This window comes from Gordionus sp. m RMFG-2023, chromosome 4 (assembly GCF_954871325.1).
Source record: "Gordionus sp. m RMFG-2023 chromosome 4, tfGorSpeb1-WG-v2, whole genome shotgun sequence".
NCBI classification, from domain to species: domain Eukaryota; kingdom Metazoa; phylum Nematomorpha; class Gordioida; order Chordodea; family Parachordodidae; genus Gordionus; species Gordionus sp. m RMFG-2023.
The window spans coordinates 1,276,930-1,303,019 of record NC_088778.1 but is presented as its reverse complement, the minus strand read 5'-3'; the positions used below and the strand labels follow the sequence as shown (position 1 = coordinate 1,303,019).

Here is a 26,090-nt window from a genome sequence, read left to right as displayed (position 1 = left end):
CAAATTCAATAATTATGAAAAGATAAAACAACTTAAAAATAAAAATATCTCATTATAAATTATTTATTTAATATTGGTCAAAAAAATTAAATAAGAAGAAGACAATGTAAACAATTTATAAATTTAATAAAATAATACCCGCTAGCTGGCGTTATATATAAAATTGAAAAATTTATTGTCGTTAGTTCGCAATATTTTTTTTTTTTAGTTTTATAAGATTAGTAGAAATGTCAATCATTTTTAATAGTTCCATCAGATGAAAATTTTGAAGAACAATATTTTTTTTTATCCTTTTTTGGGGAAAATGATTTTTTATTGTGATTGATTTTTCGTGATTAAATTCAAAAAAAATTATTAATAATTTTATGCTAAAGAAAAATAAATGAAATTTTTACAATTATTTTATCAAGTTTTTTTTTTAATAAAATTTTTCTTGGAAGTTTCGCCAAAAATAGTGTTAAAAATTACTACTGTCCTGATAATTTTTTGTTTAAGAAAGTTAAAGTCTTATATTGCTCGTAGACTAAATTCCCTCATCTTCTGGTTCTTTTTGATTTATTGATTTTCTATAAGTTCTTCTTTTTTTTATATTTTGGATTTTGGTAAGTTTTCTGCTTGATTCGTAAGTTATTTTATTTTATTTTTTTTAACTTTAAAATACTATATAAAATAATATCCGCTAAGTGGTGTTATTAAAAATATATATAAAAAATTGTTTTTTTTTTTTTGAACTTTACGAAAATAGTCAAAAATGATAAATTAAAATGTTTAAAAGATTTCAAATTATCATATTACCATACCCATCAAACTTATATAAGTAATAAAAAATTTTTTAGATGACAATAATTAATAATAGAATATAATTAATTTTTTTTGCATATTTTCTGCGAATAAAAGTATTTTGAGATGTGAGATTTGGGCTATTATTGCTGCCTGACTTGAGAAAAACTGGCCGATTAAGATTATCACCTGTGCATAAGCTTGGCAGAAATGCTTGAATTTTGCCAATTCTCGATGCACGCATAAGATTATTTTAGCTAAAATAGGCTGCTTTGAAATATGGACCCTAATCCGGCTTTTTAACAGTACTATACTTGACACTTTATTTACATTTATAAAATTAAAAGTAAATAAAAAAAATTTAAAATTTTCATATTTTTAAAAAAGTATTAATTGTTATTTTTTTTTCTATTCACCATTAACAAAAATTAATTTATTTTTTTTTAATATTTTTTTTTCCATATATATATATATTTTTTTTTTTAATACCTTATTAAATATTTATAAAATTAAAATCGATCAATAAATTATTAAAATCAAATAAATTGTATAAATTATATAAATTTTTACTTTTTGATAAATATATATTTGAAGCTAAATATTTCTAGAATTTAGGCCCTAAGAAATTTTATAGTAAATATTAGATATTATTCAAGTACGAAATTAGTAATGAAAATAAATTATTCAATATACCGTCCAAAATAAATTTAAGGATCGAATGGTTAAGTCAGCAATAATACATAAAAGACTTTGGGTGAGACCAAAGTTTAAATTTTTATTTATTTGACTTCGCGCGCTGCCAATGTCACGTGGGCAAGATTAGATCTCCCAAATCAAACGGTTTTAAATTTAAGTATTATAAGTATTATTTTTATTAAATAAGTAAATAAATATGGTTTTAAAAAATCTCTTTTACCCATAAATGGAGGACCATTAAATAAAAATGTAACCGTATTTAAAAAATGCATATATAATGTATGAGTAGTGTGGAATGGCTAACTTAACAATTTTTTTTTTGGGGGGGGGCAATAAAAATTGCTTCAGGCATGGATATTTTACTTATCGAGGGTAGATATGTTTGAACATGTATCAATGAAATCTCGAGGCTGCTGGGGGGAAAAAAAATCTTAATTCAAAATGGCTAGATCGAGCAGTTTAACAACGTCACATGATAGAGGTATATCATTATTTTTAAAATGTAGGTATATTTAATATATGTAGATCAAAGAATCTTCCCCAACAAACACATTAGGGTGGCGATGAAAAATTGATAATTCACGAGCTCACAATTATGATGGAAATCTTAATTTAATGCATCAAGAGATGATGAGGAACATAATCATTCTGGTTAGTAATTAAATTAAAAATAAAATTTATTTTATTTATTTTGTATATTATTTAGTTAGTGGATATTAATCAGTTGAATTTTATATTCGTTTAATTAATTATTTAATATCGACGCAAAAAAAGTTAATTTACAATTTAAAATTTAACAAAAATGATACCTTGCTAGATAATGTTAAAATTTAAATATTATTGTATTATTTTGTATTTTTTTAAATTATATTTTTAAACTTTAAAAAAGATTATTTTTACGAAAATAGTTAAAAATGATAAACATTTTTTTGTTTGGGCAAAATAAATAAATGTAAATATACTACAAAAGCAAATTATCATCTAGACCTGATATTTTATACATTCTTATTCTAATGATTGGTCAACATCGATGAAATTGTATAATGTCATCAGGGAAGCGCCTAAATACAATAAATCTGTATTGGGTATGCTAGATCTTGATAGCACCTATCCATACTCTGTTATTCATTTTCAAATAAAGGATTCTAATTAATTTGCAATAATGCCACCCAAATGAGAACATAAAATTTTATTTCAATAGATTATACTTACAAAAATATGAATTAAATCGAATAATCTTATTATTAGGGTTCATATTAATTGTATATGAAAATATATGCTAGACTTAAAACCAAACCAAGCAGGGTGCTCCAAAACCCATTAGCAATAACAAAATCATACATTAATAAAAACATATCTAGAAAACCTTTCTTATTTACCTCATAACGTATTCCTCCCAAATCAACCAATCCTCAGATTGACTGATGTAATAAAACTTTTATATATATATATCCAAAAATATTTTATTTATTTTTTATATTCCACAAATCTTTTAATTTTTCACCATCATAAAGCAATATACTCTAATTACTTTTTATAAATTAATTATCGAAATAAATGGATACAAAATTACAAAATGGATTACATTTAAGAATTCTAAAATATTTTCGAATGTTAAAAATCCTTTTTACAAAACATGATTTAGAATTTCAGATAAAATTTTATCAAAAATCTTACTCGAGCATTCTCAAAGAAGATCAAAATATTTTTTTAATTTTTCATCTCACATTATATATTTACAACATAATTTGTTTTTATTATTTAAACGTGACGATTAATCATAAATAAATTATTGTCCATATTTAATTTCAATATGTATTAAATTAAAATAAAATCTTATTTTGTTTAGCCCCTTTTATTTTTTTAATAATGACACTCGTTTCACTGTAATTATAAAATAAATGCATTTGGGAAAAATTACGTCATTTTTTATGCAAGATATTTTTTTGCATTATATTTCAATTTTTATATATCTTTCTAAATCGCCATTTGATATTAAGTATGTAAAGATTCTATTAAAACAATAAAAATTTTCAAAAAAAAAATTGCTTCAAATTATTAAAACAAAAATTTACCGTTTTTTGCCCATTTTAACATAACCATAACATTTTTTTTAGAGTTAAAACGTGCCCCTGCCGCAAATTTAAGGACTACAACTAGAAATATTTAAATCGAATAAAATATTAAATTTAAATCATTTTCAAAGGTATAATAAAATATGATAATATAGAAAAGGATAAAAAGTTTAAACTTAAAAAAAGGCGATTATAAAAAAATTAATATTTGTCGAAGATTTAATAAATTAATATATTAGGATTGTTTATAAAATTTTCTACATAAAATATCCCTAATTAAGCCAAGGATATAATTATAAAGCTTGAATTAAAAAATTTTTTTTAATTTCAGTGCGGAATTTTTGAAAAAAAATAATGTAGTATATGTATAATATAGTAGTGTAATATTTATGTAAGGCAAAAAAGAAAAACAATTTATTTTAACAACTGGTGAAAATATTACCTTTAAATTTTGAATAAAATGTATTGATATTTTAAACCCCGCCTAACCACTTTTATTGAATTCGGTTTAAACATATGCTTTTAAAAAAACTGCTTAAATGCTCGTTTTCTCGTGTTAACATTTTAGATGGTAAATTAAACACCTTTATACAATGCTTTTCAACAAGCCCGTCACCCGAACCTCTATATGAATCAATTTTACAACGCAATATTGGCAGAACAAAAGGTATAAATATTTTTCACATACGACATGCCATCTCTTTTCAGATGAACAGAATCAACTAAAACTATTATCCCCACAAAATTTAGAGAATGCTAAAACAATAAAAGTCACTATTATAGGCTTGCCTAATTCTGGAAAATCTACTTTAATTAACAGTCTTATGCAATGGAGGGTATTTGATATATAATTATAAACTTTTTTTTTACCACAATTATGGTTAATTAGTATTTTATTATAATAAAATGCACTATGCATTTTTAACCATTTATTATTATGCAAATTTTATTTGATATTAAAGCTTTACATAAGTATTAATATTTTAGTTTAATTTTTATTTTATTCTTGATGTAATGTTAATAATTTGATTTAAAATTTAATGTTACACTTTTTAAATAAAAGATTTCTTCAGTATCATCAAAAGTTCACACAACCAGAAAAAACATAATATCTACATTCACAGAAGAAAACAAACAAATAGTAATGCTTTAGAAAATTTATATTAATTTTGAAAATGTATATTTAATGCACATTATGCAGATTTATTTTGACACACCTGGACTTGTTGATAAGAAACATTGTCAAAAGTAATAAATAGATACACAATTTTTAATTTAAAAAAAATATATTCTTGTAGGCATAACCTGGAAATAGATATGGCATCATTCCCACATTTTGCAGCCAAACAGGGAGATATCAGTAACTTGAACAAATGATTATGACATTTAATTCAAATTTTATTTATAGGAAAAATACATTAGATTTATAAAATAGAAATTATTATATATTTTTGCCAATTTACGATGCAGATAATTTGCTCAGCTATTAAAAATTGCCAGTTATTTTTTTTATCCAGCAATAAATAAATCTAAATATGCGAATGTTTGGGCAGTATTTATAAAATATGGACCAAAATTGAAGGAGAATCTGAACTTACTTTAATAGCATATATAAATGAATATTTGCAACATTTGCAATTTATCGAAGCATTTGTAGCTGCATCGAACCCATATTGGAATTTAAACCATATATAAAATATTACAAAAAATGAGATCACTGTTAGTTCATAATATGACATAGTTTATAAAGTTACCCTCACTCATTTATATACCAAATTTCCTAATTCATATATATTTATCATAATTATTTAAAACTATAATTTAAAATACATTATATTTAAATTTTTAAATGACTTGTTTATATATTTTTTATAATAAAATATATTAGAACTTTAATTAATAGAATATATTTTAGATAATTTTTTTTTGCTAGCAATCTTTGATATCTGCAGTTTTAAATTGCACAACTTAATACAAAATTAAAAAAATACTTATCAAAAGTCATTAAAAAAATACTTAAAAAGTAATCAATAACTTATCAAAAATGTTGAAACACTTACCAAAATAGTTAAATCACTTACCAAATAGTTGAAACACTTACCAAATTATTTATACAACTCCCAATAAGTTGTTTATATTTATTTTTACACAAACATAAATTTAAAGGAATGCATTTTAAATTTAAAAATTTTTACAATTTTGTTGATAATTTTGATTCATATGGGTTCTTATAATATTACAATTTTGTAGTTTGTGTAGTAGTGGATGCCAATAACTTTTGGACGAGACATTCGTTAGATCGCATAACTCTAGATATCCTCCAGGAACATCGATCAAAACCATCGATTTTAGTCCTAAATAAGGTACATCGTTTCAAATGAACACATGTTTTTTAAGAATTATGTATTATATAAATCATTATCGAACCAAATTATCAACAAGTTGAAGCTTGATTAGAAGAGAATTTTCGTAGTATTTTTTTTAGGGATGTATACCTATACCACTTTTTAGAGGGCGATCCGACATTACGGATATTAAATGAATCGGCCGAATACCGAACCGATATTGTATTCTGTAAACATGCTAATTCTTTTAAATTTTTAATGTATACATCTAGCGAGCGTGTTGCGAAATCGCTCCATCTGAGCCGATCGGTATTTTATCCAGAAAAATATTACTCGAGCCTGAAGATTTTTGGCTCATAGATGGCTCAAAGGTTCTGACATTTATCAGCGGATTTTCGTGGCTAAAATACTGAGTTGACCATCTTTAAAAATGTGTTTAAATGAAGCGATTTTTGCGTCACTTACATGCAATCTACGCATCTCTCATATACTTTTTAATAGTATAACATTTACAATTTAATTATTCCATAACCAATGACATATAATAATACCTAGACTGACGTTGCATTCATAATAATGCATTTGAAAGCTTCGTTGATGCAAATCAGCTGGATCCGCCATTTTGGTAAACCCATATGATAATTATTCTCATGGTTAAAAACTACTATTAAATTGATAACTTGCTTCCTTGTCATCTCGATGATCAAGCAATTCTTTAATAAAGTTGGCTTCAGACATGGGAATAAATTGATCCCTCGTTTAATGTTTTTAATAATGATACGGGTAACCAAAAATGGCGTCCCCAGCTGTTTTTCATTGATGTACACTTTTAATGAATGTATCGTCAGTCTAGGTATCATTATAATAGTTTGTGTTCGTGATATCTAAAAGCGTGTAAAATATTTTTTATTGATAAATCACCTATTTATTTAATAATTTGAGCTGAATTTTTTTTTATATTAAGACGCCATTTTTATAGGATCGGATCTTTATATCCGGTAACCGATGTTTAAAAAAGATGAAATATCGGCTCGAACCGATATCCGTTAAAAAATATCGGCGCGTCCTTAGTGTGCTCAAATTATTTTTAAAAAAATTTAGGTCCCGAACCCGTCCTGAATTGGGCAGAAAATCTTCTTCTTTTCGGATTAATGGCGATTTTCAGGTTTACCCAGTATTCCCTCCCATTTTTATTTTTCCATTTTTTGACGGCCCTGAGAATCGATATTTGTAAGATTTTTTTTTCTCATATCCGCCGCTATCACCCTTATCCACGTCATCTTGGACTTTCCTCTAGGTCTTGATCCTCTTACTTCCATCGAGGCGCATCTCTTTACCCAGTCATCTTTTGTCTCCTTACTTTACGCATGCCCAAACCATCTAATAAAAAAAGGGGAGTGTAAGTTGGATAATCGTCCCTCGCCTTGTTCATTTATTGTGCTTATAAACCAATTGGATTGGATTGATTTATCTATCATTATTGGCACACTCATGGATAATCGGTTTTTGATATCCGATTTTTATTCTTATCGGTTTTGAAAACCGGGAAAATATTGGTATTGTTGCCAGTCTCAATTACACACCCAATTTCTCCAACCCCCTCCACCTTCCCTCGAATTTAAACATATTTATCATCCAATATATTGCTACATCTTTAAGTTATTTTCTAAATACTTTTTCGGGCTCGATGCTGAGCTTTTGTATCATCACCATCATTTTGTCACCTCTCCCTCCTCCATATGTCTCCAGATTTTTAAATATAGCCTTGCAATGATGTTGCAATCCTGTCAATTTTTGCGGCAATGCTCTCTCACAGCATTCCTGCTACGGATTTGGAATATGCTGCCCGTTCTCCGTATACTATTTTTCTTCACTTCCTTTTTTGTTTGTTGTTGTTTGTTATAATAGTGCGCACAAATTGAGCGTTTCAAACGCCGCGCTTGCGCGCCAAGAATGCATTACAGCTGGCCTCGCTCAAATTGGTAAAATTACCGTTTGGCGTTAGCAACCGTTAAAGAAAAACGCAAACTTGTTTTCCTTTGTTCAATACCTTTTTTTTATTCCTCGCTTTGTAATATTATATAAAATGTCATATAAATAAACTTACTTTTTAATCCTAAAAATGGAATATTTAGAAATTAAAAGAAATAAGAAGGCAGACGAAAATATATTTTTAGAACTTATTTAAAATGTTATATAAATAAATAAACTTACTTATAATTTTAAATTTAGAAATTAAAAGAAATAATAAGGCAGACGATAATATATTTTTAGAACTTAATTAAAATGTAATATAAATAAACTTACTTTTTAATCCTAAAAATGGAATATTTAGAACATTAAAAGAAATAAGAAGGCAGACGATAATATATTTTTTAGAACTTATTTAAAATGTTATATAAATATAAACTTACTTATAAAAAAAAGGAATATTTAGAAATTAAAAGTAATAAGAAGGCAGACGAAAACATATTTTTATTACTTATTTAAAATGTTATATAAATAAATAAACTTACTTATAATCCTAAAAAAAGGGAATATTTAGAAATTAAAAGAAATAAGAACGCAGACGATAATTATAATTTTCGAAGACATATCATTTTTTTTTAGAACTTATTCAAAATTTCGAATCGACGGATATTAAAGACAACCTCAATTTAAACAAGGGACACGTTACGTTTTTTTTATTAAAAAATTATGGCATAACGTAAACGCTCAATTTGTGTACACTATAAGATCCCATAGTTGATAAAATTTTTATATTTAATTTCCTTCCTCATAGAAGAAATATATATATTTTTTTTGAACTCCCATTGATACGTCGAAGCTAACGCTCAGACAAACTATCAGCGCTAGCGGTAGCGCAACCATCACCTGTTTTAAAAAGAGATTTAGTTTATCCCAGATTTATCATAGGGCTTCCGGTTATTATTCCCGTTCTAAACTGGTGGATAGCTCAACTCAAGAGATGATCGTCTGAAGCTAATTTTTTTAATTGGATGAAGCATTTAAAAAAAATTTTAAATAGGTAACTGAAACCGGAAATAAGGAGTGTGATTAAGGGCTGGGTTAGGGTCGTCGTATATTAAATATGATTAACGCTGTCAAATATGACAGATCAGGTGATTCTAGACCAATAAAAAAATTTAATCAGCTGTTATAGGAAATTTTCCTGGAGTTTGACCAGAATCCTAAACTCCGTTAATAAACAAATAAATAAAAACAGTCTAAAAGGTTAGTTAAAACGTTAAAATAAATCTTTCTAAAATTAATCACACAATTTGTCCTTTTTTAGGAACCGTTTCCTAGGAAATTTTGGAAAGGGAATCTAGAAATTCCGGTAGAGATTTGAAGGGGATTATTTCCGGTTTCAAAATTCTCGTTTAAATTTGCTAAGTGACGACATCCCTAGTGTTTATATGATAGAACAAAATTTTTTATAAAATCTTTTTAAAAATAAAAAAAATTGGTTAGATGGAGATTGTCGAAAACTAAGGGAGGCTTTTAAACTCTCAGACCATGGCGACTGGCTAAAAAGCGTGGCGGATGACTAAAAATTTAAACCATTCTTATTAACCTTATCATAATTCTTAGTTATTGCTATTATTATTCTTTTCAGGTTGATCTGGTAAAACCCAAGTCTCTCGTTCTAGATGTCGTTAAATCGCTGACGGATAACCATTTCAGGGGCCGCAAAATGCCCGGAGTTATGGTGAAAACGGATAACGAATCCCAGCAGAAGCTCGTAGACCCTAACGTTAAAACATCCGCCGAAACCATAAAAAATAAAGATGGTAATTAATTTTTTTTTAAATTAGAGGATGCCGCTAATACCATATTTCTTGATCGATATTAAGATCACCGAAAATTCCTAATTTTAATTGACGTTTCGATCCGGAGTGAATGACGACTTCACCTGTCGTTATTTAGAGGGAAGATGATGACAATCACTGTTTTGATCCTTTTTTTTTAAAAAATGTTTCTGAACGACATTAAAAAAATGTTCATTTGTCCCACTGCTTCCTTGTATATATTTTTTTACCCCCCCCCCCCCTTTTTATCTCTTCTATACGATAATATAGAAATCCATCAATCAATATATATATATTTATTTTTTTTATCTCTGACGCATGTCGATTACTTTTAATTTTGGGTTTATCTTTTGTCAATCAATTTTCTAATAAAAAAAATAAAGTTACCGGAAAATAATATTCTCAGAAATATATATATAAATGACATATAATAATTGCATTCGAAGCGTCGTTGAATGCAAATCAGCTGGATCCGCCATTTTGGTAAACCTATATGGTAAAATTCTTTTAATAAAGTTTGCGTCAGTCTTAGCAATAAATTGGCCTCTCGTTTGAAATTTTTAATAATGATATGGGTAATCGAAATGGCGTCCCCAGCTGTTTTTCATCGATGTAAACTTTTAACGAATGCATTCGTCAGTCTAGGTATTATTATATGCCATTGATATAGCAATCCATTAATCGTAATATAAGAAAAAAAATATATGAAGTAAAAGAAACATTAGAATACTTTGATACTTTAAACATGTCCCCCCTATTTTTTGGTAAGTAACTTATCATTTTAAAGCCTAAAGGACAGGACCGCCATATTTGGTAATCCGATCCTAGTGTTGTTAAAAAAGCCGGATTTAAGCTGGCCGATTAAGATTCTGGCTAAAATAATATCATTTTAGCATCAAGGTTTGGCGAACAGGATGTCCAAGCATTTCTGCCAGCTAATGAGCGAAATCTTTAGGGCTTACATAATGTTATTTAGGGTTATAATCTTAAAAAAATATTTTTTTTAAAGTATTGAATTCTCAGCTGGTTCGGATTATTACTAATTATTTATAAACGTTAGTTATAACCGGTGTTGTTAAACGGTTCGACTCGAGTCGATTTTTTTGAAAACGGCTAACTCGATATTTTTTACCCGGTTATTAGAGATTTTGCTCACGGATGGCACAAGAGTTTGGGGCGGCTTGAGCAAATTATTTTTTTCTGGCTCAAATATTGAGTGAACCTCTTTGGAAAAAAAACCGCCTCAATGCTAGACGTTTAACGACACTGTATTGCGTTCTTTAGAGCTTTTTCTTTCCTTGAACTTATTCGATATTACTCATTTCTCTCGACTTCAAAAAAAAAAATACGAATGATAAAGATAACGAAGACATGAAAATAATGGCTAACCTGAACGAATTGGAACGGGTTCGTTACTCAAACCGAGTCGCTAGCTTAAAAAGAGAGGGGCGAGATGGGCTAGCCAATCACGGCGAAGAAAATGTCCACGTGGATAGCAAAAAATTGCCCCACAAGCCCAGCAATTCGCTGGTGTACACAAACTTCTCCGACGTCAAAATATCCCGAGCATCCCACGCGCAGCAGACTGGTAATATTATATTGTTTGTTTTGTATTTATCAGAGACCTAGAGACGGCCCGGTCCGGATTTTTTTTCCAAAAATTTTTTTACGGCCCGGCCCGGCCCGGCTCGACCCAGATTTAAAAATACAAAAAATTCACCTATTCGGTATTTTATCATGATTCTCAGCGAGCATTATCGTTTAATAAGCAAGCATATTAGTTAATGTTGCTAAACGGCTCGGTTAATATTGACTGAGCCTCGAAATTTCGATACTATATGTCTAGACCCCTTTGTTCCTCCTATGAACAAAATCTTAAAATCTCGCGTGATATTCTTTTGGGGTTAAAATAGTGAGTTAGCCATTTTGAAAAATTGGCTCAAAACGAGTCGATTAACAACACTACATATTACATAATTTTTTTTTTTTAAAATTCTAAACAGATATTTAGTGTATTACACAAATTGATACTATAAAAAAATTTGTGTAAATAATATTTTGAATTAAAAAAAAAATTAAACTGATATTTTAATTAATAAAAAAATATGACATATAATTATATAATGATGTATTTTATTACCTATCACCCTTTGCGTATTTATTCCATGGCAGGAAAACTATAATTATATTATGTAATGGATACTATGAGTGTTAGCTAGTGTTAACTTTCACCCAACATTATATTAATCATAACTCTTATATTATCATTATAACCATATCTAATTGACGAATATAATAATTCATGTTGTATAAATTTTTAACAAAAAATTTGACGGTTGACCCGGGTATTTAAAAAAAAATTTTTTAATACCCGGCCCGGCCCGGGTATTAAAAAATTTATCTACGGCCCGGCCCTGGTACCCGGACCCGGGCTTAGGGCCTGGCATACAGGTCTATGTTATTTATTATTTACAAACTTATAAAAGTTTTAACCGTCATCCAATACGATTTAACTTTGGAATGATTCAATGTATTTTTGCTAATGTTTCCGTTAGTATCCGGATATGCCCCAATGCACACGACTATCCGTCGATACCGGTTTGCTTTCGGTATTCGCTCTAAAAGCGATATTCCTGGATGTCGCAGCCATTTTTGACATACATTATAGATTTTGGCATATAATTTAACAGATTTGCGCGTTACAAATTGATAACTATTACGCACCTTAAAACCAGTGTCGTTTAAACGGCTCGATCTGAGCCGATTTTTTTAAAAGACGGCTAACTCAATATTTTATCCAGGAAGTATGTTACTCAAGCCCGTTAATTTTGCTCGTAGATGGAAGCAAGGTTTGGACATCTGTGAACGGAATCTAGAGACTTTGTCAACATCTCTCTGGCTAGAATAACGAGTTAGTCGTTTCTAAGAATCGGCTAAAATCGAGCCGTTCAACAACACTACTTAGAACCTGTTCCCGAAATAGACTCTCTATTTCAATTGAGACATCTTTTAAAAATTCGCATGATTATTAGATAATTTCGAAACGTTTAATTAATTTTTATACCTTAAAGTTCGTTTTATAATTAGTTTTGGTGTATATATATATATATATCGGAGTTGTTAAAAGATACTTTTTAAATGGATCTAGACACAGATACATCGTCTAAAGCAATATCTAGATACCGATATTTTAATCAAAAATCTATCTAGAAACAGATACCACATTTTTATATCTAGATACCAACTCTGATATATATACCAAATTTAGCGTAAAATTTATGTATTATTTTAGTTATAAGTCATATTCAATCAGAGCAAACATTTATTTATTTATTATCGATGAGAATAGAAATACTTCTAAACCAACAAAAGTTTACTTATTTATTTAAGTTTTATGAAAAATACTTTATATTATTTAGGGAAGGTTGAATCGTAAATTGCGTAGTATTCATATTACCTACACCTCAAAATGCTAAATTAAAATCAAATCTTTTTCCAACTGATTTATCCAATAAAGCTGCTACGATTCGCGCATGCGCTGCCCGTTTTTAGGCAAAAGTCTGAAAAAGGATCTTCCCTAACACTTTTTATTTATAAAATTCCTTTAACAACGACGCATAAAAAGATAAATTATTCCAGCCAAACAAAAGTTTACCTGTCTATCAAGTTTTATAAAATAATTGAATTATTTTAAGGAACGAATTCGTGAGATGCGTAATCAAAATAAAATCCAAAAATATCAAACCTCGATTAGCTTCGTTGCCTACACCTCAGAATGCTAAATTAAATCTAATATTTTCCCAACTGATTTATCGAATAAAGCTGCTATGAATCGCGCATGCGCTGACCGTTCTATGCAAAAGTTTAAACGATTGTTCCCTAAAATTAATAATGATGACATGAATTTAATGACTGAGCTTACTCGCGGTCCTATGAATATAATATGCCCAATTTTGTTTTTTCTTTGAATTTTATAGATGAAAGACCCTCGGATTCTAAATTCAATCATTGTTGTCACAAAGGAAAAGTTAAACTTATAAAAGTACCTTACCCACCTTATTTACAAAATCTTTTATCAAACCCTTAGAATTCCTTGCTTAATGATTTTATGAAAAATATACGTTCTTATAATTTAGCTATAGCATTTGCTTTTACGAGTGTTCAAATATCGGAGCTTTCATGGTGGCCCTTATTGCTTCAAAGTTCATTGGCAAATATATCACTGTACTTCTCACTTATATCCACCCTCTAATACTCAACCTACTTATGCAGAGTTATATGTATTAGATACTATGCAGGCTATAGCTGAGGAGCGTATTAAACATCCAGCAAATACTGAATGTAACATAGATATATGAAACATTTAGATCAATTAATACGTCAAATTAATCCCTCCGCTATTAGCTTTAAGACCTTAGGTGAGGTTCAACAATCTGCATTAGAATTTTCAACCAATTTCAATTCAAAAATAACTGCCATTAGTATGATCTTTAAGCGAGATAGATCTAACGATCGGCGCCGTTATAATTTACCATCTATGGATGACGTAGCTATGATTTTCAACGATGAAGATGGCGAACCTCCTTTTAGATGAGATATTTAAGGGATATCCTATATCTGAAGAGAATGATCTCATTATTCTTAACTTAATGAGTCCAAATTTAGACCCCATGGTATATCCCATATTGTCCCCCCATGGTGAACATGGTTGGTTGCCTAATATGATCGCTGAAGATTTTGAATATTAGTCTAGATCTAAAATTTCTATATAACAGCGCCGATCGTTAGGTCTATCTCCCTTAAAGATCACATTAGTTATTTTTGAATTGGAAGTGGTTGAAAATTCTAATGCAGATTGTTGAACCTCGCCTAAGGTCTTAAAGCTAATAGCGTAGGGATTAATTTGACGTATTAATTGATCTAAATGTTTCATAATATCATGTTACATTTAGTATGTGCTGGATGTTTAATACTCTCAGTCTCAGCTATAGCCTGTGTAGTATCTAATACATATAACTCTGTAATAAGTAGCTTGAGTATTAGAGGATGGATATAAGTGAGAAGTACAGTGATATACTTGACCATGAACTTTGAAGCAATAAGGGCCACTACCTGAAAGCTCCGATGTTTGAGCACTCGTAGAAGCAAATGCTATAGCTGAATTATAAGAACGTATATTTTTCATAAAATCATTATGCAAGGAATTCTGAGGGTTTTATAAAAGATTTTGTAAATATGTTGGGTAAGGTATTTGTAAGACAACAATGATTGAATTTAGAATTTGAGGGTCTTTCATCTATGTTTTTAAATTAAAACAGAATTGGGCATATTTTATTCATAGGACCGCGAGTATGCTCAGTTATTAAATTTATGTCATCATTGGAACATTCGTTTAAAACTTATGACCAAAAAGGGTAGCGCATGCGCGAATCATAGCAGCTTTATTCGATAAATCGGCTGGGAAAAGATTTGATTTAATTTAGCATTCTGAGGTGTAGGTATAATGAAACTAATCATTGACCGAACGTAATTTATGAATACTACGCAATTTTCGATTCAACCTTCCTTAAATAATAAAAAGTATTTTTCATAAAACTTAAATAAATAAGTAAACTTTTGTTGATTTTGGAAGTATTTCTATTTTACGTGTAAATAAATAAATAAATGTTTGCTTGGATTGAATACGACTTATAACTAAAATAATTCACAAATTTTACTCTAAATTTGATAATATTATATATGTTATACCATTGAATAGAATAATATAGAAAATCTTCTATAGATATAAATTAGAAATTCGGAGGATAATTATTCAAGGACTAGGATATCCTTTTTGGGCACATCTTAAGTAAACAATTATAACCGATACTATATATCGTTGATCATTAAGACGATTTTAATTTATAAAGATTTTGTTATAAATGGAGGTACACCGTTCTATTCCTTTAATGCACGTTAAAAAAAAAAGAACGCATAAAATTTCCTTGGTAAGGCCTCTTCCAGATTACCACATCTAATCTTCCCTAAAAATGGTTGATTCATTTGCTCGCGCCATTTTGAATTTCTATGAAACTTTTGACGAAGCCATTCGTTAGAAAAGGATTAACGAAGGGGCTTATATATGAGGTGTCACCAAGGGTTTCTGGCACCTGCACCTGCGCACTGAACGCACAGAATATTGATGTTTTATCTTCTTCGTCATAGGCGAGGTTCTCTGGGAAAGTTATCGATCAGCGCTCAATCGCAAACCGGGACTCAAATAGGTCAGTCGCGGAGCGTGTATTAATAATTTTTCGAAATATTCCCTTTTCTGATTGGTAAATCTATCCTGATGCATATCTGCACCTTTAACCATCAAAGAAAAAAAGGAAAGAAAGAAGGAAGGAAAGAAAAAAAAAGAATCGAATATTATTTATGAAACTCGTATAAACTTAGAGAGGCTTGTATTTAGCAAATAATTTAGAAGATATTTGAAGACCATTACCATTTATCAGAGTTGTTAAAAGATACTTTTTAAATAGATCTAGATACAGATACATCGTCTAAAATAATATCTAGATACAGATATTTTAATCTAAAATCTATCTAGATACAGATACCACATTTTTATATCTAGATACTTGTATCTAGGTCCCTTAACAACACTGCCATTTATATATATATTTTAGGTATCGAAGAAGATGTGTCGGTAATAAATGAAAAGGTGCAGACGAGAATGAAGGATAAACACGCCTCCTCGTGGCCAAATTTCGAAGAGGTTTTCATGATTTCGTCTATCGACAATGACGGAACCGACCAATTAAAAGTATCGCCTCTCTTTTTTTTATGAAACATTTAAACTTACGAATAAGTTATTATTAACACGAGGTAAGTGGGTAACTGTTGAGACATCAACCTCGACCTTGATCCAGGCAGGGCCATGCTGAGACTTTTAGCGGCCGGAGGGAGGGGGCGAAAATGAATTCGGCGGGCTTTTATGCCAAATTTGCCTCAAGAAGAAGAATGGCAAATTTGCACTAAAATGGAAATGTTAACAAAGAAAGGGAGAGAAATGGAACATTGCACAGATTTGGCCATATCTAACATAGTATGTGATGTTGGCGGCCCGGGACCCTGTTACCCCTTGCCCGCTCCAGACTTTTTACGGGTCCACCTTCAGGAGGTTCAGAATTGGTTCCCCTGGGGATTGAACTGAAGAAGATGAAAATATATATTAAGCAATAGCTAATCCACTTGATAAGCGACTTCGTTAGATCAGATATATACAGGATCTCCTAGTGGCAGAAAAATAAAAAAACGACTAGAAATAAACGATTCGTTTAGACACCAATACTCGTTTTAATTTGAAACCAATTTTTTTGTTATATTTTAAATGTCTTTTTTTCCCCTCTTTTGTTTGATTTAATTACATTTTAGGGGGTTTTTTTCCATACTTTTGGATTCCTAAGTGAGGTGTTCAGTAATTATAAATTAGATATTTAGGTACCGGAGATCGTGCTGAATTTTGAGATATAATTTGAGTTCCGAGAAGTATAAGGGAGGGGGTTGGTTTTATCCCCAATTATGGCGCTTTTTGTTTTACCTATTATGGCTCATACACGCTCGCACGGACTGACTGGCCAGGTGTCTCCTACTATGCTACTCGTAAACGAATTCCCATCACTTCAATTAAGCCCTCTGGGGGTACAAGTCACTAAACATCAGAGAATATTCGGCACAGGAACCCTTGTCTAATTATTTACACCGGTTTCGGTTGTAACAACGAATATAACCGATGACGCGGAGAAGGAGATCCTATTCCTCACTTATTGCGGTCCAACTCTATTCGGAAAAATTAAAGAATACAGTTTTTTCCGGATGCCGTAGAAAACGAAGGATTTCTTAAAATCAAGGAATCAATCTCGAGAATGGCGGCGCCACCAAACGAAGCTCGCTACCGTCTAAGAAACCGAATGCAAAATCTGAAAGAAAGTATAGCCCAGTACGCGGCTCTGGTCGAAATCGCTCACAATTGCGGCTCGAAAGAAAGCCGCGATCTATTTATATCGACGCAATCTATGTCGGGCGGGCGGAAATTCACCGATCATAAAAAGGTAGATTACTATCCCTAGCTTCCTACACGTTTTTTTCGAGAATATATTCAAATCGCTAAAGCCGAGCAATCAATAGAATCGTGGACAATAGCACCCAAAGAGTATTATGACAAGGTGCAAGGTCCAAATACTCACAGGTAGCAAGCCTACGACTCCAGGAAAAAAAGACCCTGTTCTGACAATAAAAAAATGTCGCTCAAACCACAATACCAGGGTCCTATCTAGTTTTGTTAAGCAGCCCATTTTGAGCCGATTTTTTATAAAATATTGCCTAAGCTCCGAGATTTCGATAATATATCTCTAGACATCTGTTCCTTCTATGAGCAAATTGCGTAATAATTTTCTGGGTGAAATATTGAGTTAGCCATTTTTTAAAAATCAGCTGTCCTATCACATCTCCATAACTATTAATAACGACATCATTCCAATAACGTTGGAAATTACCGGATCACCCATATCCATCTTAGGAAAGGATATTTATAACCGGCATTTTAGCGACTTCCCGTTAAACACCCCCAGCATACATGTAAAATCGTGATGAATTGTTAGTTGGGTGTTGGTATTGATGGGTTGGTTGTATCCTGGAGTCGTAGACTTGCTCTGCCTGTGAGTATTTGGGCCTTGCACGTTGTCATAATTTTTCTACAATTCTATCAACTCGTCGGCTTTAGAAATTCGAATATTTTCTTGAAAACGTGTCAGAGCTAGAGGTAGTAATCTACTTTTTTATGGTCGTCGAATTTATGCCCGACATGAATTGTAATGATATAAATAGATCGCGGCATTCTTTCAAGCCGCAATTGTACGCGATTTCGACCAGACCTTTCGCGTATTGGGCTATAGTTTCCCTGGGATTTTGCTCTCCTTTTCCTAAACGGTAGCTGGCTTGATCTGGTAGCTCCGCCACTCTCGAGATTGATTCATCATGGATTTTATGAAATCCTTGGGTTTTCTAAGGCATCAGGAGAAAATGTATTCTATAATTTTCCTAATAGAGTTGATTAGAAGACTAAATCGGGTAACCGGCTATGTAAAAAGAAAATATATTTAATACTATTTTTTTTTTACAATGTCACGAACAATACCAAAAAGGAATATTTGCTATCCGCCGCTCCCGCCAAACCTTGGACCTATAATAGTCGATTCGTGACGGATCAAGTGCCGGAAGATATCGTTTACGATGCCATCAAACAAGAGCTTTTACAGGAATTCAAATTTCAGATTCCTTACATTCTGGACATAGTAAAAAAAATAATAAATTGTTGCTGAAAATTTCTATTTTTTTTTATATTTAATTCTTTTTCTTTTTCTTTTCTTTTTTCTTTTCTTTTCTTTTCTTTAAAGTAAAATTTTAATATATAGATATATTATTTTTTCTTTTTTTTTTTAAATGAAGAAATTAGATGAGTATTTTGTGGACGAATTTGGGTTGTTCAGGATCAAAGCTTCTATAAAATGCCCCAAGCAAAACTTAATCGTAAAATAAGATATATGTATTTTTTTTATAGTGCTCAAAAGCACCCCATTCCTGTTTGCCCCTTTATTCGTTTGGTTTAAAATAAAGCTCCTTACCTTTAATCATGGGGCAAAATGTTGTATATCTGTTATAAAAATCTGTTTTATTAAAATATTAAACCGCTTCTTAATTTTATTTTCTAAAATACAAAAAAAAAATATTTGCTGTTCTCTAGGTAGTGCCTGTGGCCTAGTCGATAAGTGAGTGTCTGGGCTCCAATCCAGCAGGAACCATTTTTTTTATGAAGCTAACTAGATGGTTTCGTGCTTGATACAATGGAATAAAGTTTTTTTTGCTAGATCCCTCTGTCCCCTTTAATAATCCTTGAACTACATTTCCCAAAGATCTCTATTCAAGATTATGTTTGATCGGAGTTCACTCATTTTCCTAATTTATCTCCACAGACTTCCATTTTGTCGTTTAGCTTACCATTGCTCATAGCCACTGTACCCCCCCCCCCTTAAAATTTCTCCAGCATTCCTCAACCAATTTAAGTCCTGATGCAGCTAAAAAACATGGTTACTTTCCTAGTGAGCTCTAGGTTAAACTTATTTTAATCTCAGCTAATAGTAGATTATTTAGATTCTTTCCTCCAAGCTGTCCTGCCTTCAAATTGGAACTGTTGATTTTTCTATTTAATTTTTCTATTTGACTTTTCCTCATAAATTCTTAAATGAAATCTTTGCTTTTAACATTTTTTGTCAGTTATCTTTAAGTTAGTCATAACTTTCATCGTAAAACACCCCTGAAAATTAGATACGAATAAGTCAATTTGTGATCTCTGGTTTATTTTTTGTTAGCATGGTTAGAGTATTTACTTCTCTATAGAAGATAAAGGTATTTCCCATTTTAAAGTTCACGACAGAAGCCAAGGATTTTTCTGATTTGGGTTAGTTATATGGTAGCATTTCAATTTAATTTCTCATGGATATATATCTTTTCTTTACCAATTTTGGAATTCATATTTACAAGAATGATTTATATTGTGTCTTTCAAGTACAGAATTGGCGAGATTATTCTAGAAAAGGAAGTCTTTTCCTACCTAATATATTTCGTTAATTTCTTGTTAATTGAGAACATATGGAATCTGTTGATGAGAAAGTGAGAAAGAAAGAGAGGAAAGTTAAGTTTTGATATAAAATAAATTTTGACTTATTAAAAATGGTGTCGATGCCTTTGTACCAAAATATTATTTTTTTTTAAAGCAATTTACTTTGCATAATATAAGGTTATACCAGTCTTTACTAACAATCAGAGTTAGAATAATGACTTATATTGGTTAAAACGATGGTAAATTGAATAATTTAGGAATATTTAAAGTAGGAATTATCTTTACTACTATGTCTTACTTATCTTACTAAGACACAATAGTTGATTTTTTTTATTTCAATTTTTCTCCAGGAAGTTAAAATATTACAATTTTTAAATTCATTAAAAAAATATCCAAATCTGTTAATAACTATTTTCCCTAAAATTTATAACTTAATAAATTTTTTTAAAATTATCGAAAATAAAATATATATAATAATCATATTATTTTCATTATAATAATATTTAATTCCCTACCAATCAGTAATATGCAATATTGTTGATTGACGTTTGCCCTATAATTTACTAAATATATCTTTAAAAATGGCATAAAACTGGGACAAGAATAAAAGAATTTTTTTTTGCCCATATACATCTATATATATGCTTTTAAACATTTATTTAATATCCATATTAGAAAGTGATAATTGGTCCGAAAGGAGAAAGAATCAAAGGAATTAGCCAACGGGTGAGTCAAAATCTGATGAATACCTTTAGAACTGATCTTTACTTAAGCCTGGGCGTTAAATACAGACCTTTATAATAATAATCTATTTCCTATATTAATTAATTATTTTTTAATATATTATATATATATTTACACCTATAATATAAATGATACTGTACTATACTTATTAATAAATCATGTTTAATATTGTATACTGAACTGATGTTAACAATGATATCTAATTATTAATTCGCCGCCATTAAAATATTTTGCACTTCACCTTAACCGGAAGCGGGATTTATTATACAATAAAATTTATTTTAATGTCAAAAATTATAATATTTTTAAAAATTTCAATTTTGATAAAAAAATTACAATTATAAATGTAAAAATTAAAGGTCAGACACGTTAGTTATTTCTTAATATTTAAGTATTCACCTTTTGTTATGTTATGAATTGCTTAAGCTTTATTATCCCGAAATTAGAGAGATCAGAGCTCTACGTTACTATGGGATTCCATTCAAAATTGTGTAAACTCATGATACTGATAAATGTATCTTAGCGAAGGTCATATACTTTTTATACTTTATTATTCAATACATTTTTCGTAAAATACTTTATTTTCCAAAGTTGATAATTTAAATACCTTTTATATCTAAATATAAATATACATCATAATTAAAAATGTGTTAGGTATAGTAGTTATATATAGTTTATATTGAATTACAGAAATAACAAAATATATTTCGAAATCATTATGTAATTGCGAGCAATAATAAAATATAGTTATATAACTATATATATATATATTCAATATGCTTTTTATAGTGTAGCCAATTTTATTTTCAAACAATTCAGTAATATTAGATTTATGTTTTAAGATAAAACTAAAATAAGAAATTTCTGCCACAAATTCTAAAAAAGATTAAATAATTAAAAACCCGATTAAAAAGAAAACCATTCCATTACAGGTGGGGGAGAGGGGGGGGATAGTGTTGAAATTTCTATTTGCGTAGATTCTAAAAACGGTTAACTTCATATTTTTGCCAGAAAAAAATCGCCTATGACTCGAGATTTCATTACTAGATGTCTAAATTTTTGTGCTAATCTCTGAGCAAAATTTTCAAGCTTACATAATATCTTTCTAGATAAAGGTTATTCGTTTTAAAAATCTTCTTAAATCGAACCGTTTAACAACACTAGGCGGGAAGTGGGAATATCCCAATTTTCAAAAGAAAATTTGAATTAAATAAAGTCTTTAATTTTTATAGGAAATTTATACTATTTTATAGTTTCTTTTGTGGTTACTAGTGCTGTTATCCCCTAAGAAATTGACTTTACAAACATCTAAAGCCACAACCTAATGATAGAGACTATTTTTTTTTTAGAATAAATACTTAGCTAAACCGTTTTAGAGCTGGTCAAAGTTAGATGGTTTAACAACACTAATGGTTACCACAAACGAAGTCATGGAAAATATTATAAAATACATCACATTTTTAGGGAATAAATGGGATAGAATATGATTTCAGATGAAAATATTAACATGATATTATATTTTAAATCATCGATATTTCTAACAACACGTATTCATCTCATATTAAATATTAATATATAATTAATTATACATTTCCCCAAAAAGAGAAATTTATAAATATACAGAAGCGTCTACATAAATGGAGTAGGGGGGGGTGGTAGCAGTTTGCTTCTAAATTTTTCAAAACAGGGTGGATTGGCATCTAAAGGAATAGATATAGTTAGGAATTGGGGGAGGTCTCCATTTTTTTGTTAGACGACCGCCTAGCCTATTAAAAATCTTGTCACTAGGCTCAAACAATATTATTTAGGTTATAATATTAATATGACCGTTTTAAAAAATCGACCCTAATCGGACTTTTTAACGATAACTGGAGTCTTGCCAAAATGGGACGATTAAAATTTTACCAAAAGATACGTGACCTGTTAGATCTATCAATCTTCAAAAATTCCTTTATAATACAAAACTAGTGTAAAAAAATACTTTCTGGTATTTAGCGAGGAATATCAGATCGATTGATTTTTATGAATCGATAAAATATTTGAGAAGAAATTATCAAATAAAAAAAAAACACTCACTTCAAAAATTACTGTTAATATAATTAAATTGATTATATATTTCCTTATGTCGATTGATCATATATAAATTTAAAGAATTAATCTTAAATTTGAATAGTTAATCTTATATTATAAATTGATGTGTTTGATATAATTTAACTATTCACAAAAACGTGATATTATATATTTTTCAATTAACTTTTTATATATATATATACTATGTTTTTAGATATAATATAATAATAATAAAATATTAAACAAATTTTGTTTTTAATCTTATTTTCATGGTGCCCCGGTTACGGTGGTACGTTTTTCGTTTTAAATTAAAGTTAAATGATAAAAGTTTAAAAAAAATATTAAAAAATATCCTTACCTTGAATTCTTTAGTAAAAATAAAAAGTATACGAATTATTTATCAAATTCGTCGTTCGATATTGGAGATGATATAAGGACAAATAAAATTTTTTGACTTTTCTTTTTGATAGTCAAAATTTTATCCAAATTTACAAAATTATAAAAGAATCAAATATTATTCACTACCTTACCTATTATGACTATCTTATCTATTATGACTATCTTATCTATTGTGACGATTGCTTAATCCATTGAGATGACTCTATTTATATGACTACCTATTGTGACGATTGCTTAATCCATTGAGATGACTCTATTTATATGATTACCTATTGTGATGACTATCTAACCTATGGAGACTGCTTAACCTATGGAGATGACTACCTATTATGACTACCTTTTCTATTGTGACTACCTAATCTACTGAGATGACTATCTAACCTATGGAGACTGCGTAACCTATGGAGATGACTATCTATTATGACTACCTTATTTATTGTGACTGCCTAATCTATTGATATGACCAATGCCTAATCTATGGAGATGTTAGCACGTTCTTTCATGCAAAAAGCTTCTTTCTTCATGGTGTCCCGGCTCTGGATGTTGGACTGGAATATGATAACCAGCACCTAACCTAATGTGACAACCTAGGAACAACTGATATGGAAGTTGAACGATAGGTTATTAATTCTATTTTGTGAGACCAATGATGATTACTTATTATTCTAATCCACGTAAGAAGAAAAGTTATTAAAAATTAAAATTTTATGCCAGGATAAAGGCATGTTATAAATTTTTAAAATCACTAAAATGTAAAATCATAATGGATATATTTGAACACAAAAAAGCCTTTAAAAAATTATTTACTTAAATTCTTAGTGAAATATTATTTTTTGATTTCTTTAATGATGACCAATTGTTGTAAATTAACAACTAATCCTAAAAATGAATTCTTAGATATAATTAAATATAAACCATTATAAATCCTAAACAAGAAGATAAAACTTTAATTTTAAATATATTAAAGTGTAATTAAAACATATGAATTAAAAGGGATTGATTTAAATAACCCTTATAAGTAATACTTAATATGATAAAAATGTTTTTGAAATAAAGCTTTTGAAGACAAAAGGTTATGTAAAAATTAAACATCATTATTTTAGAAAAATATTGTGAGAAATTTAAATTTTTTTTAAGAGAGGGAAATGTGCATATTATTTGCATATTTTAACCTCGGAGATTGAAAATAAATAAAAATAAATTAAATATTAAAACGCTACTAATTAAATATTGAAACGCTAAAAAATGTAAAACGCTAAAAAATCTAAAACGCAAAAAATGTAAAACGCTAAAAATATAAAACGCATAAAACGCTAAAAGTATAAAACGCTATGATTAATAAAAAATAATATAATAATCATTATGATTTATCATTCCTTATTTTATTCCTTATTCCTTAAATTATCATTCCTTATTACATATTTTATTGTTCCGAAATTCAAAATTTTATTCGTGCATATTATTCATATATTTGATTTGATCAACTATTCCAAATTACATATTCCGATTTATTCTAAATTCCAATACTCGACTGGATTAATTATGAAACATGATAATAACAATTTTGATAAATGTGAACAACATACGATAAGGATATCAAGCCTACAGAAAACGTACAAACTTACGCAACTCTAATAAACGATTTTATCAAACCTACGTGATAGAATCAAGCCTACGAGAACATTTGAGGCCAAGATAAAACCGAGTACAATCGAAACGGGAAAAAACTTCTGGGACAACAAGCTCTCGATGACTGCTGAGAAGAAGCTTCGTTCTTTGTAGAAGAGGGGGAATGTTGATTGATCATATATAAATTTAAAGAATTAATCTTAAATTTGAATAGTTAATCTTATATTATAAATTGATGTGTTTGATATAATTTAACTATTCACAAAAACGTGATATTATATATTTTTCAATTAACTTTTTATATATATATATACTATGTTTTTAGATATAATATAATAATAATAAAATATTTAACAAATTTTGTTTTTAATCTTATTTTCACCTTATTTCTCTATTCTTGCCAATCTATGCTCAATGTTTAAAAACCGTCATACCTCATTAATTAAACCGGCCCTGAGTGTAGGGTAAATTATTGCCATACAGTGTAAGTAAATTTACTATACAGATGAGGCCCTTTATAGGGTAGTGGAGTGTCTGCTTAATTATAGAAGTCTCCCAAATCTATGATAAGATAAGGAAATTAAATTAGTTAAATTAAATCAAGATGCCATTATCATTTAATTTTAATATTATAACAAAACATACTCATCACTGAAGAGATTTTAAGTGTAGACAAAAAAGGAAAACAAAAAAATATATTTTATATATTATGTCTATATAAAATGTTCATCCATTTACTATATATATATATATTTTACAAAAAATAATATTTGACTAACATAAAAGTATAATCTTAAAATAAACTAAAATATCAGTTACGACTAAAATAAAGGTTACCATTTGAAAACTAAAATAAAGGTTACAAATTGTAAAACTAAAA

General features: G+C 29.1%; 1 protein-coding gene across 1 annotated transcript; it reads left to right on the top strand.

Moving 5' to 3' along the window:
* The first annotated feature begins 4,067 nt into the window (after positions 1-4,067).
* Positions 4,068-21,285, top strand: LOC135928132 (GTPase Era, mitochondrial-like). The gene is made up of 12 exons (XM_065464494.1): positions 4,068-4,218; positions 4,260-4,387; positions 4,615-4,692; positions 4,753-4,799; positions 4,850-4,911; positions 5,802-5,914; positions 9,516-9,690; positions 11,069-11,296; positions 16,377-16,513; positions 18,894-19,043; positions 19,198-19,278; positions 21,044-21,285. The coding sequence occupies exons 1-12, from the start codon at positions 4,068-4,070 to the stop codon at positions 21,167-21,169; spliced, it is 1,476 nt and encodes a 491-aa protein (XP_065320566.1). The 3' UTR covers positions 21,170-21,285.
* The last annotated feature ends 4,805 nt before the right edge of the window (positions 21,286-26,090 follow it).

Excerpts from the sequence above, each read along its gene's own strand:
- LOC135928132 (XM_065464494.1), top strand. The coding sequence starts at position 4,068 with ATGCTTTTAAAAAAACTGCTTAAATGCTCGTTTTCTCGTGTTAACATT. Across the intron at positions 5,915-9,515 it reads CGATTTTAGTCCTAAATAAG|GTTGATCTGGTAAAACCCAA; the intron begins GTACATCGTTTC and ends TATTCTTTTCAG. Across the intron at positions 19,279-21,043 it reads GCCCCAAGCAAAACTTAATC|AAAGTGATAATTGGTCCGAA; the intron begins GTAAAATAAGAT and ends TATCCATATTAG.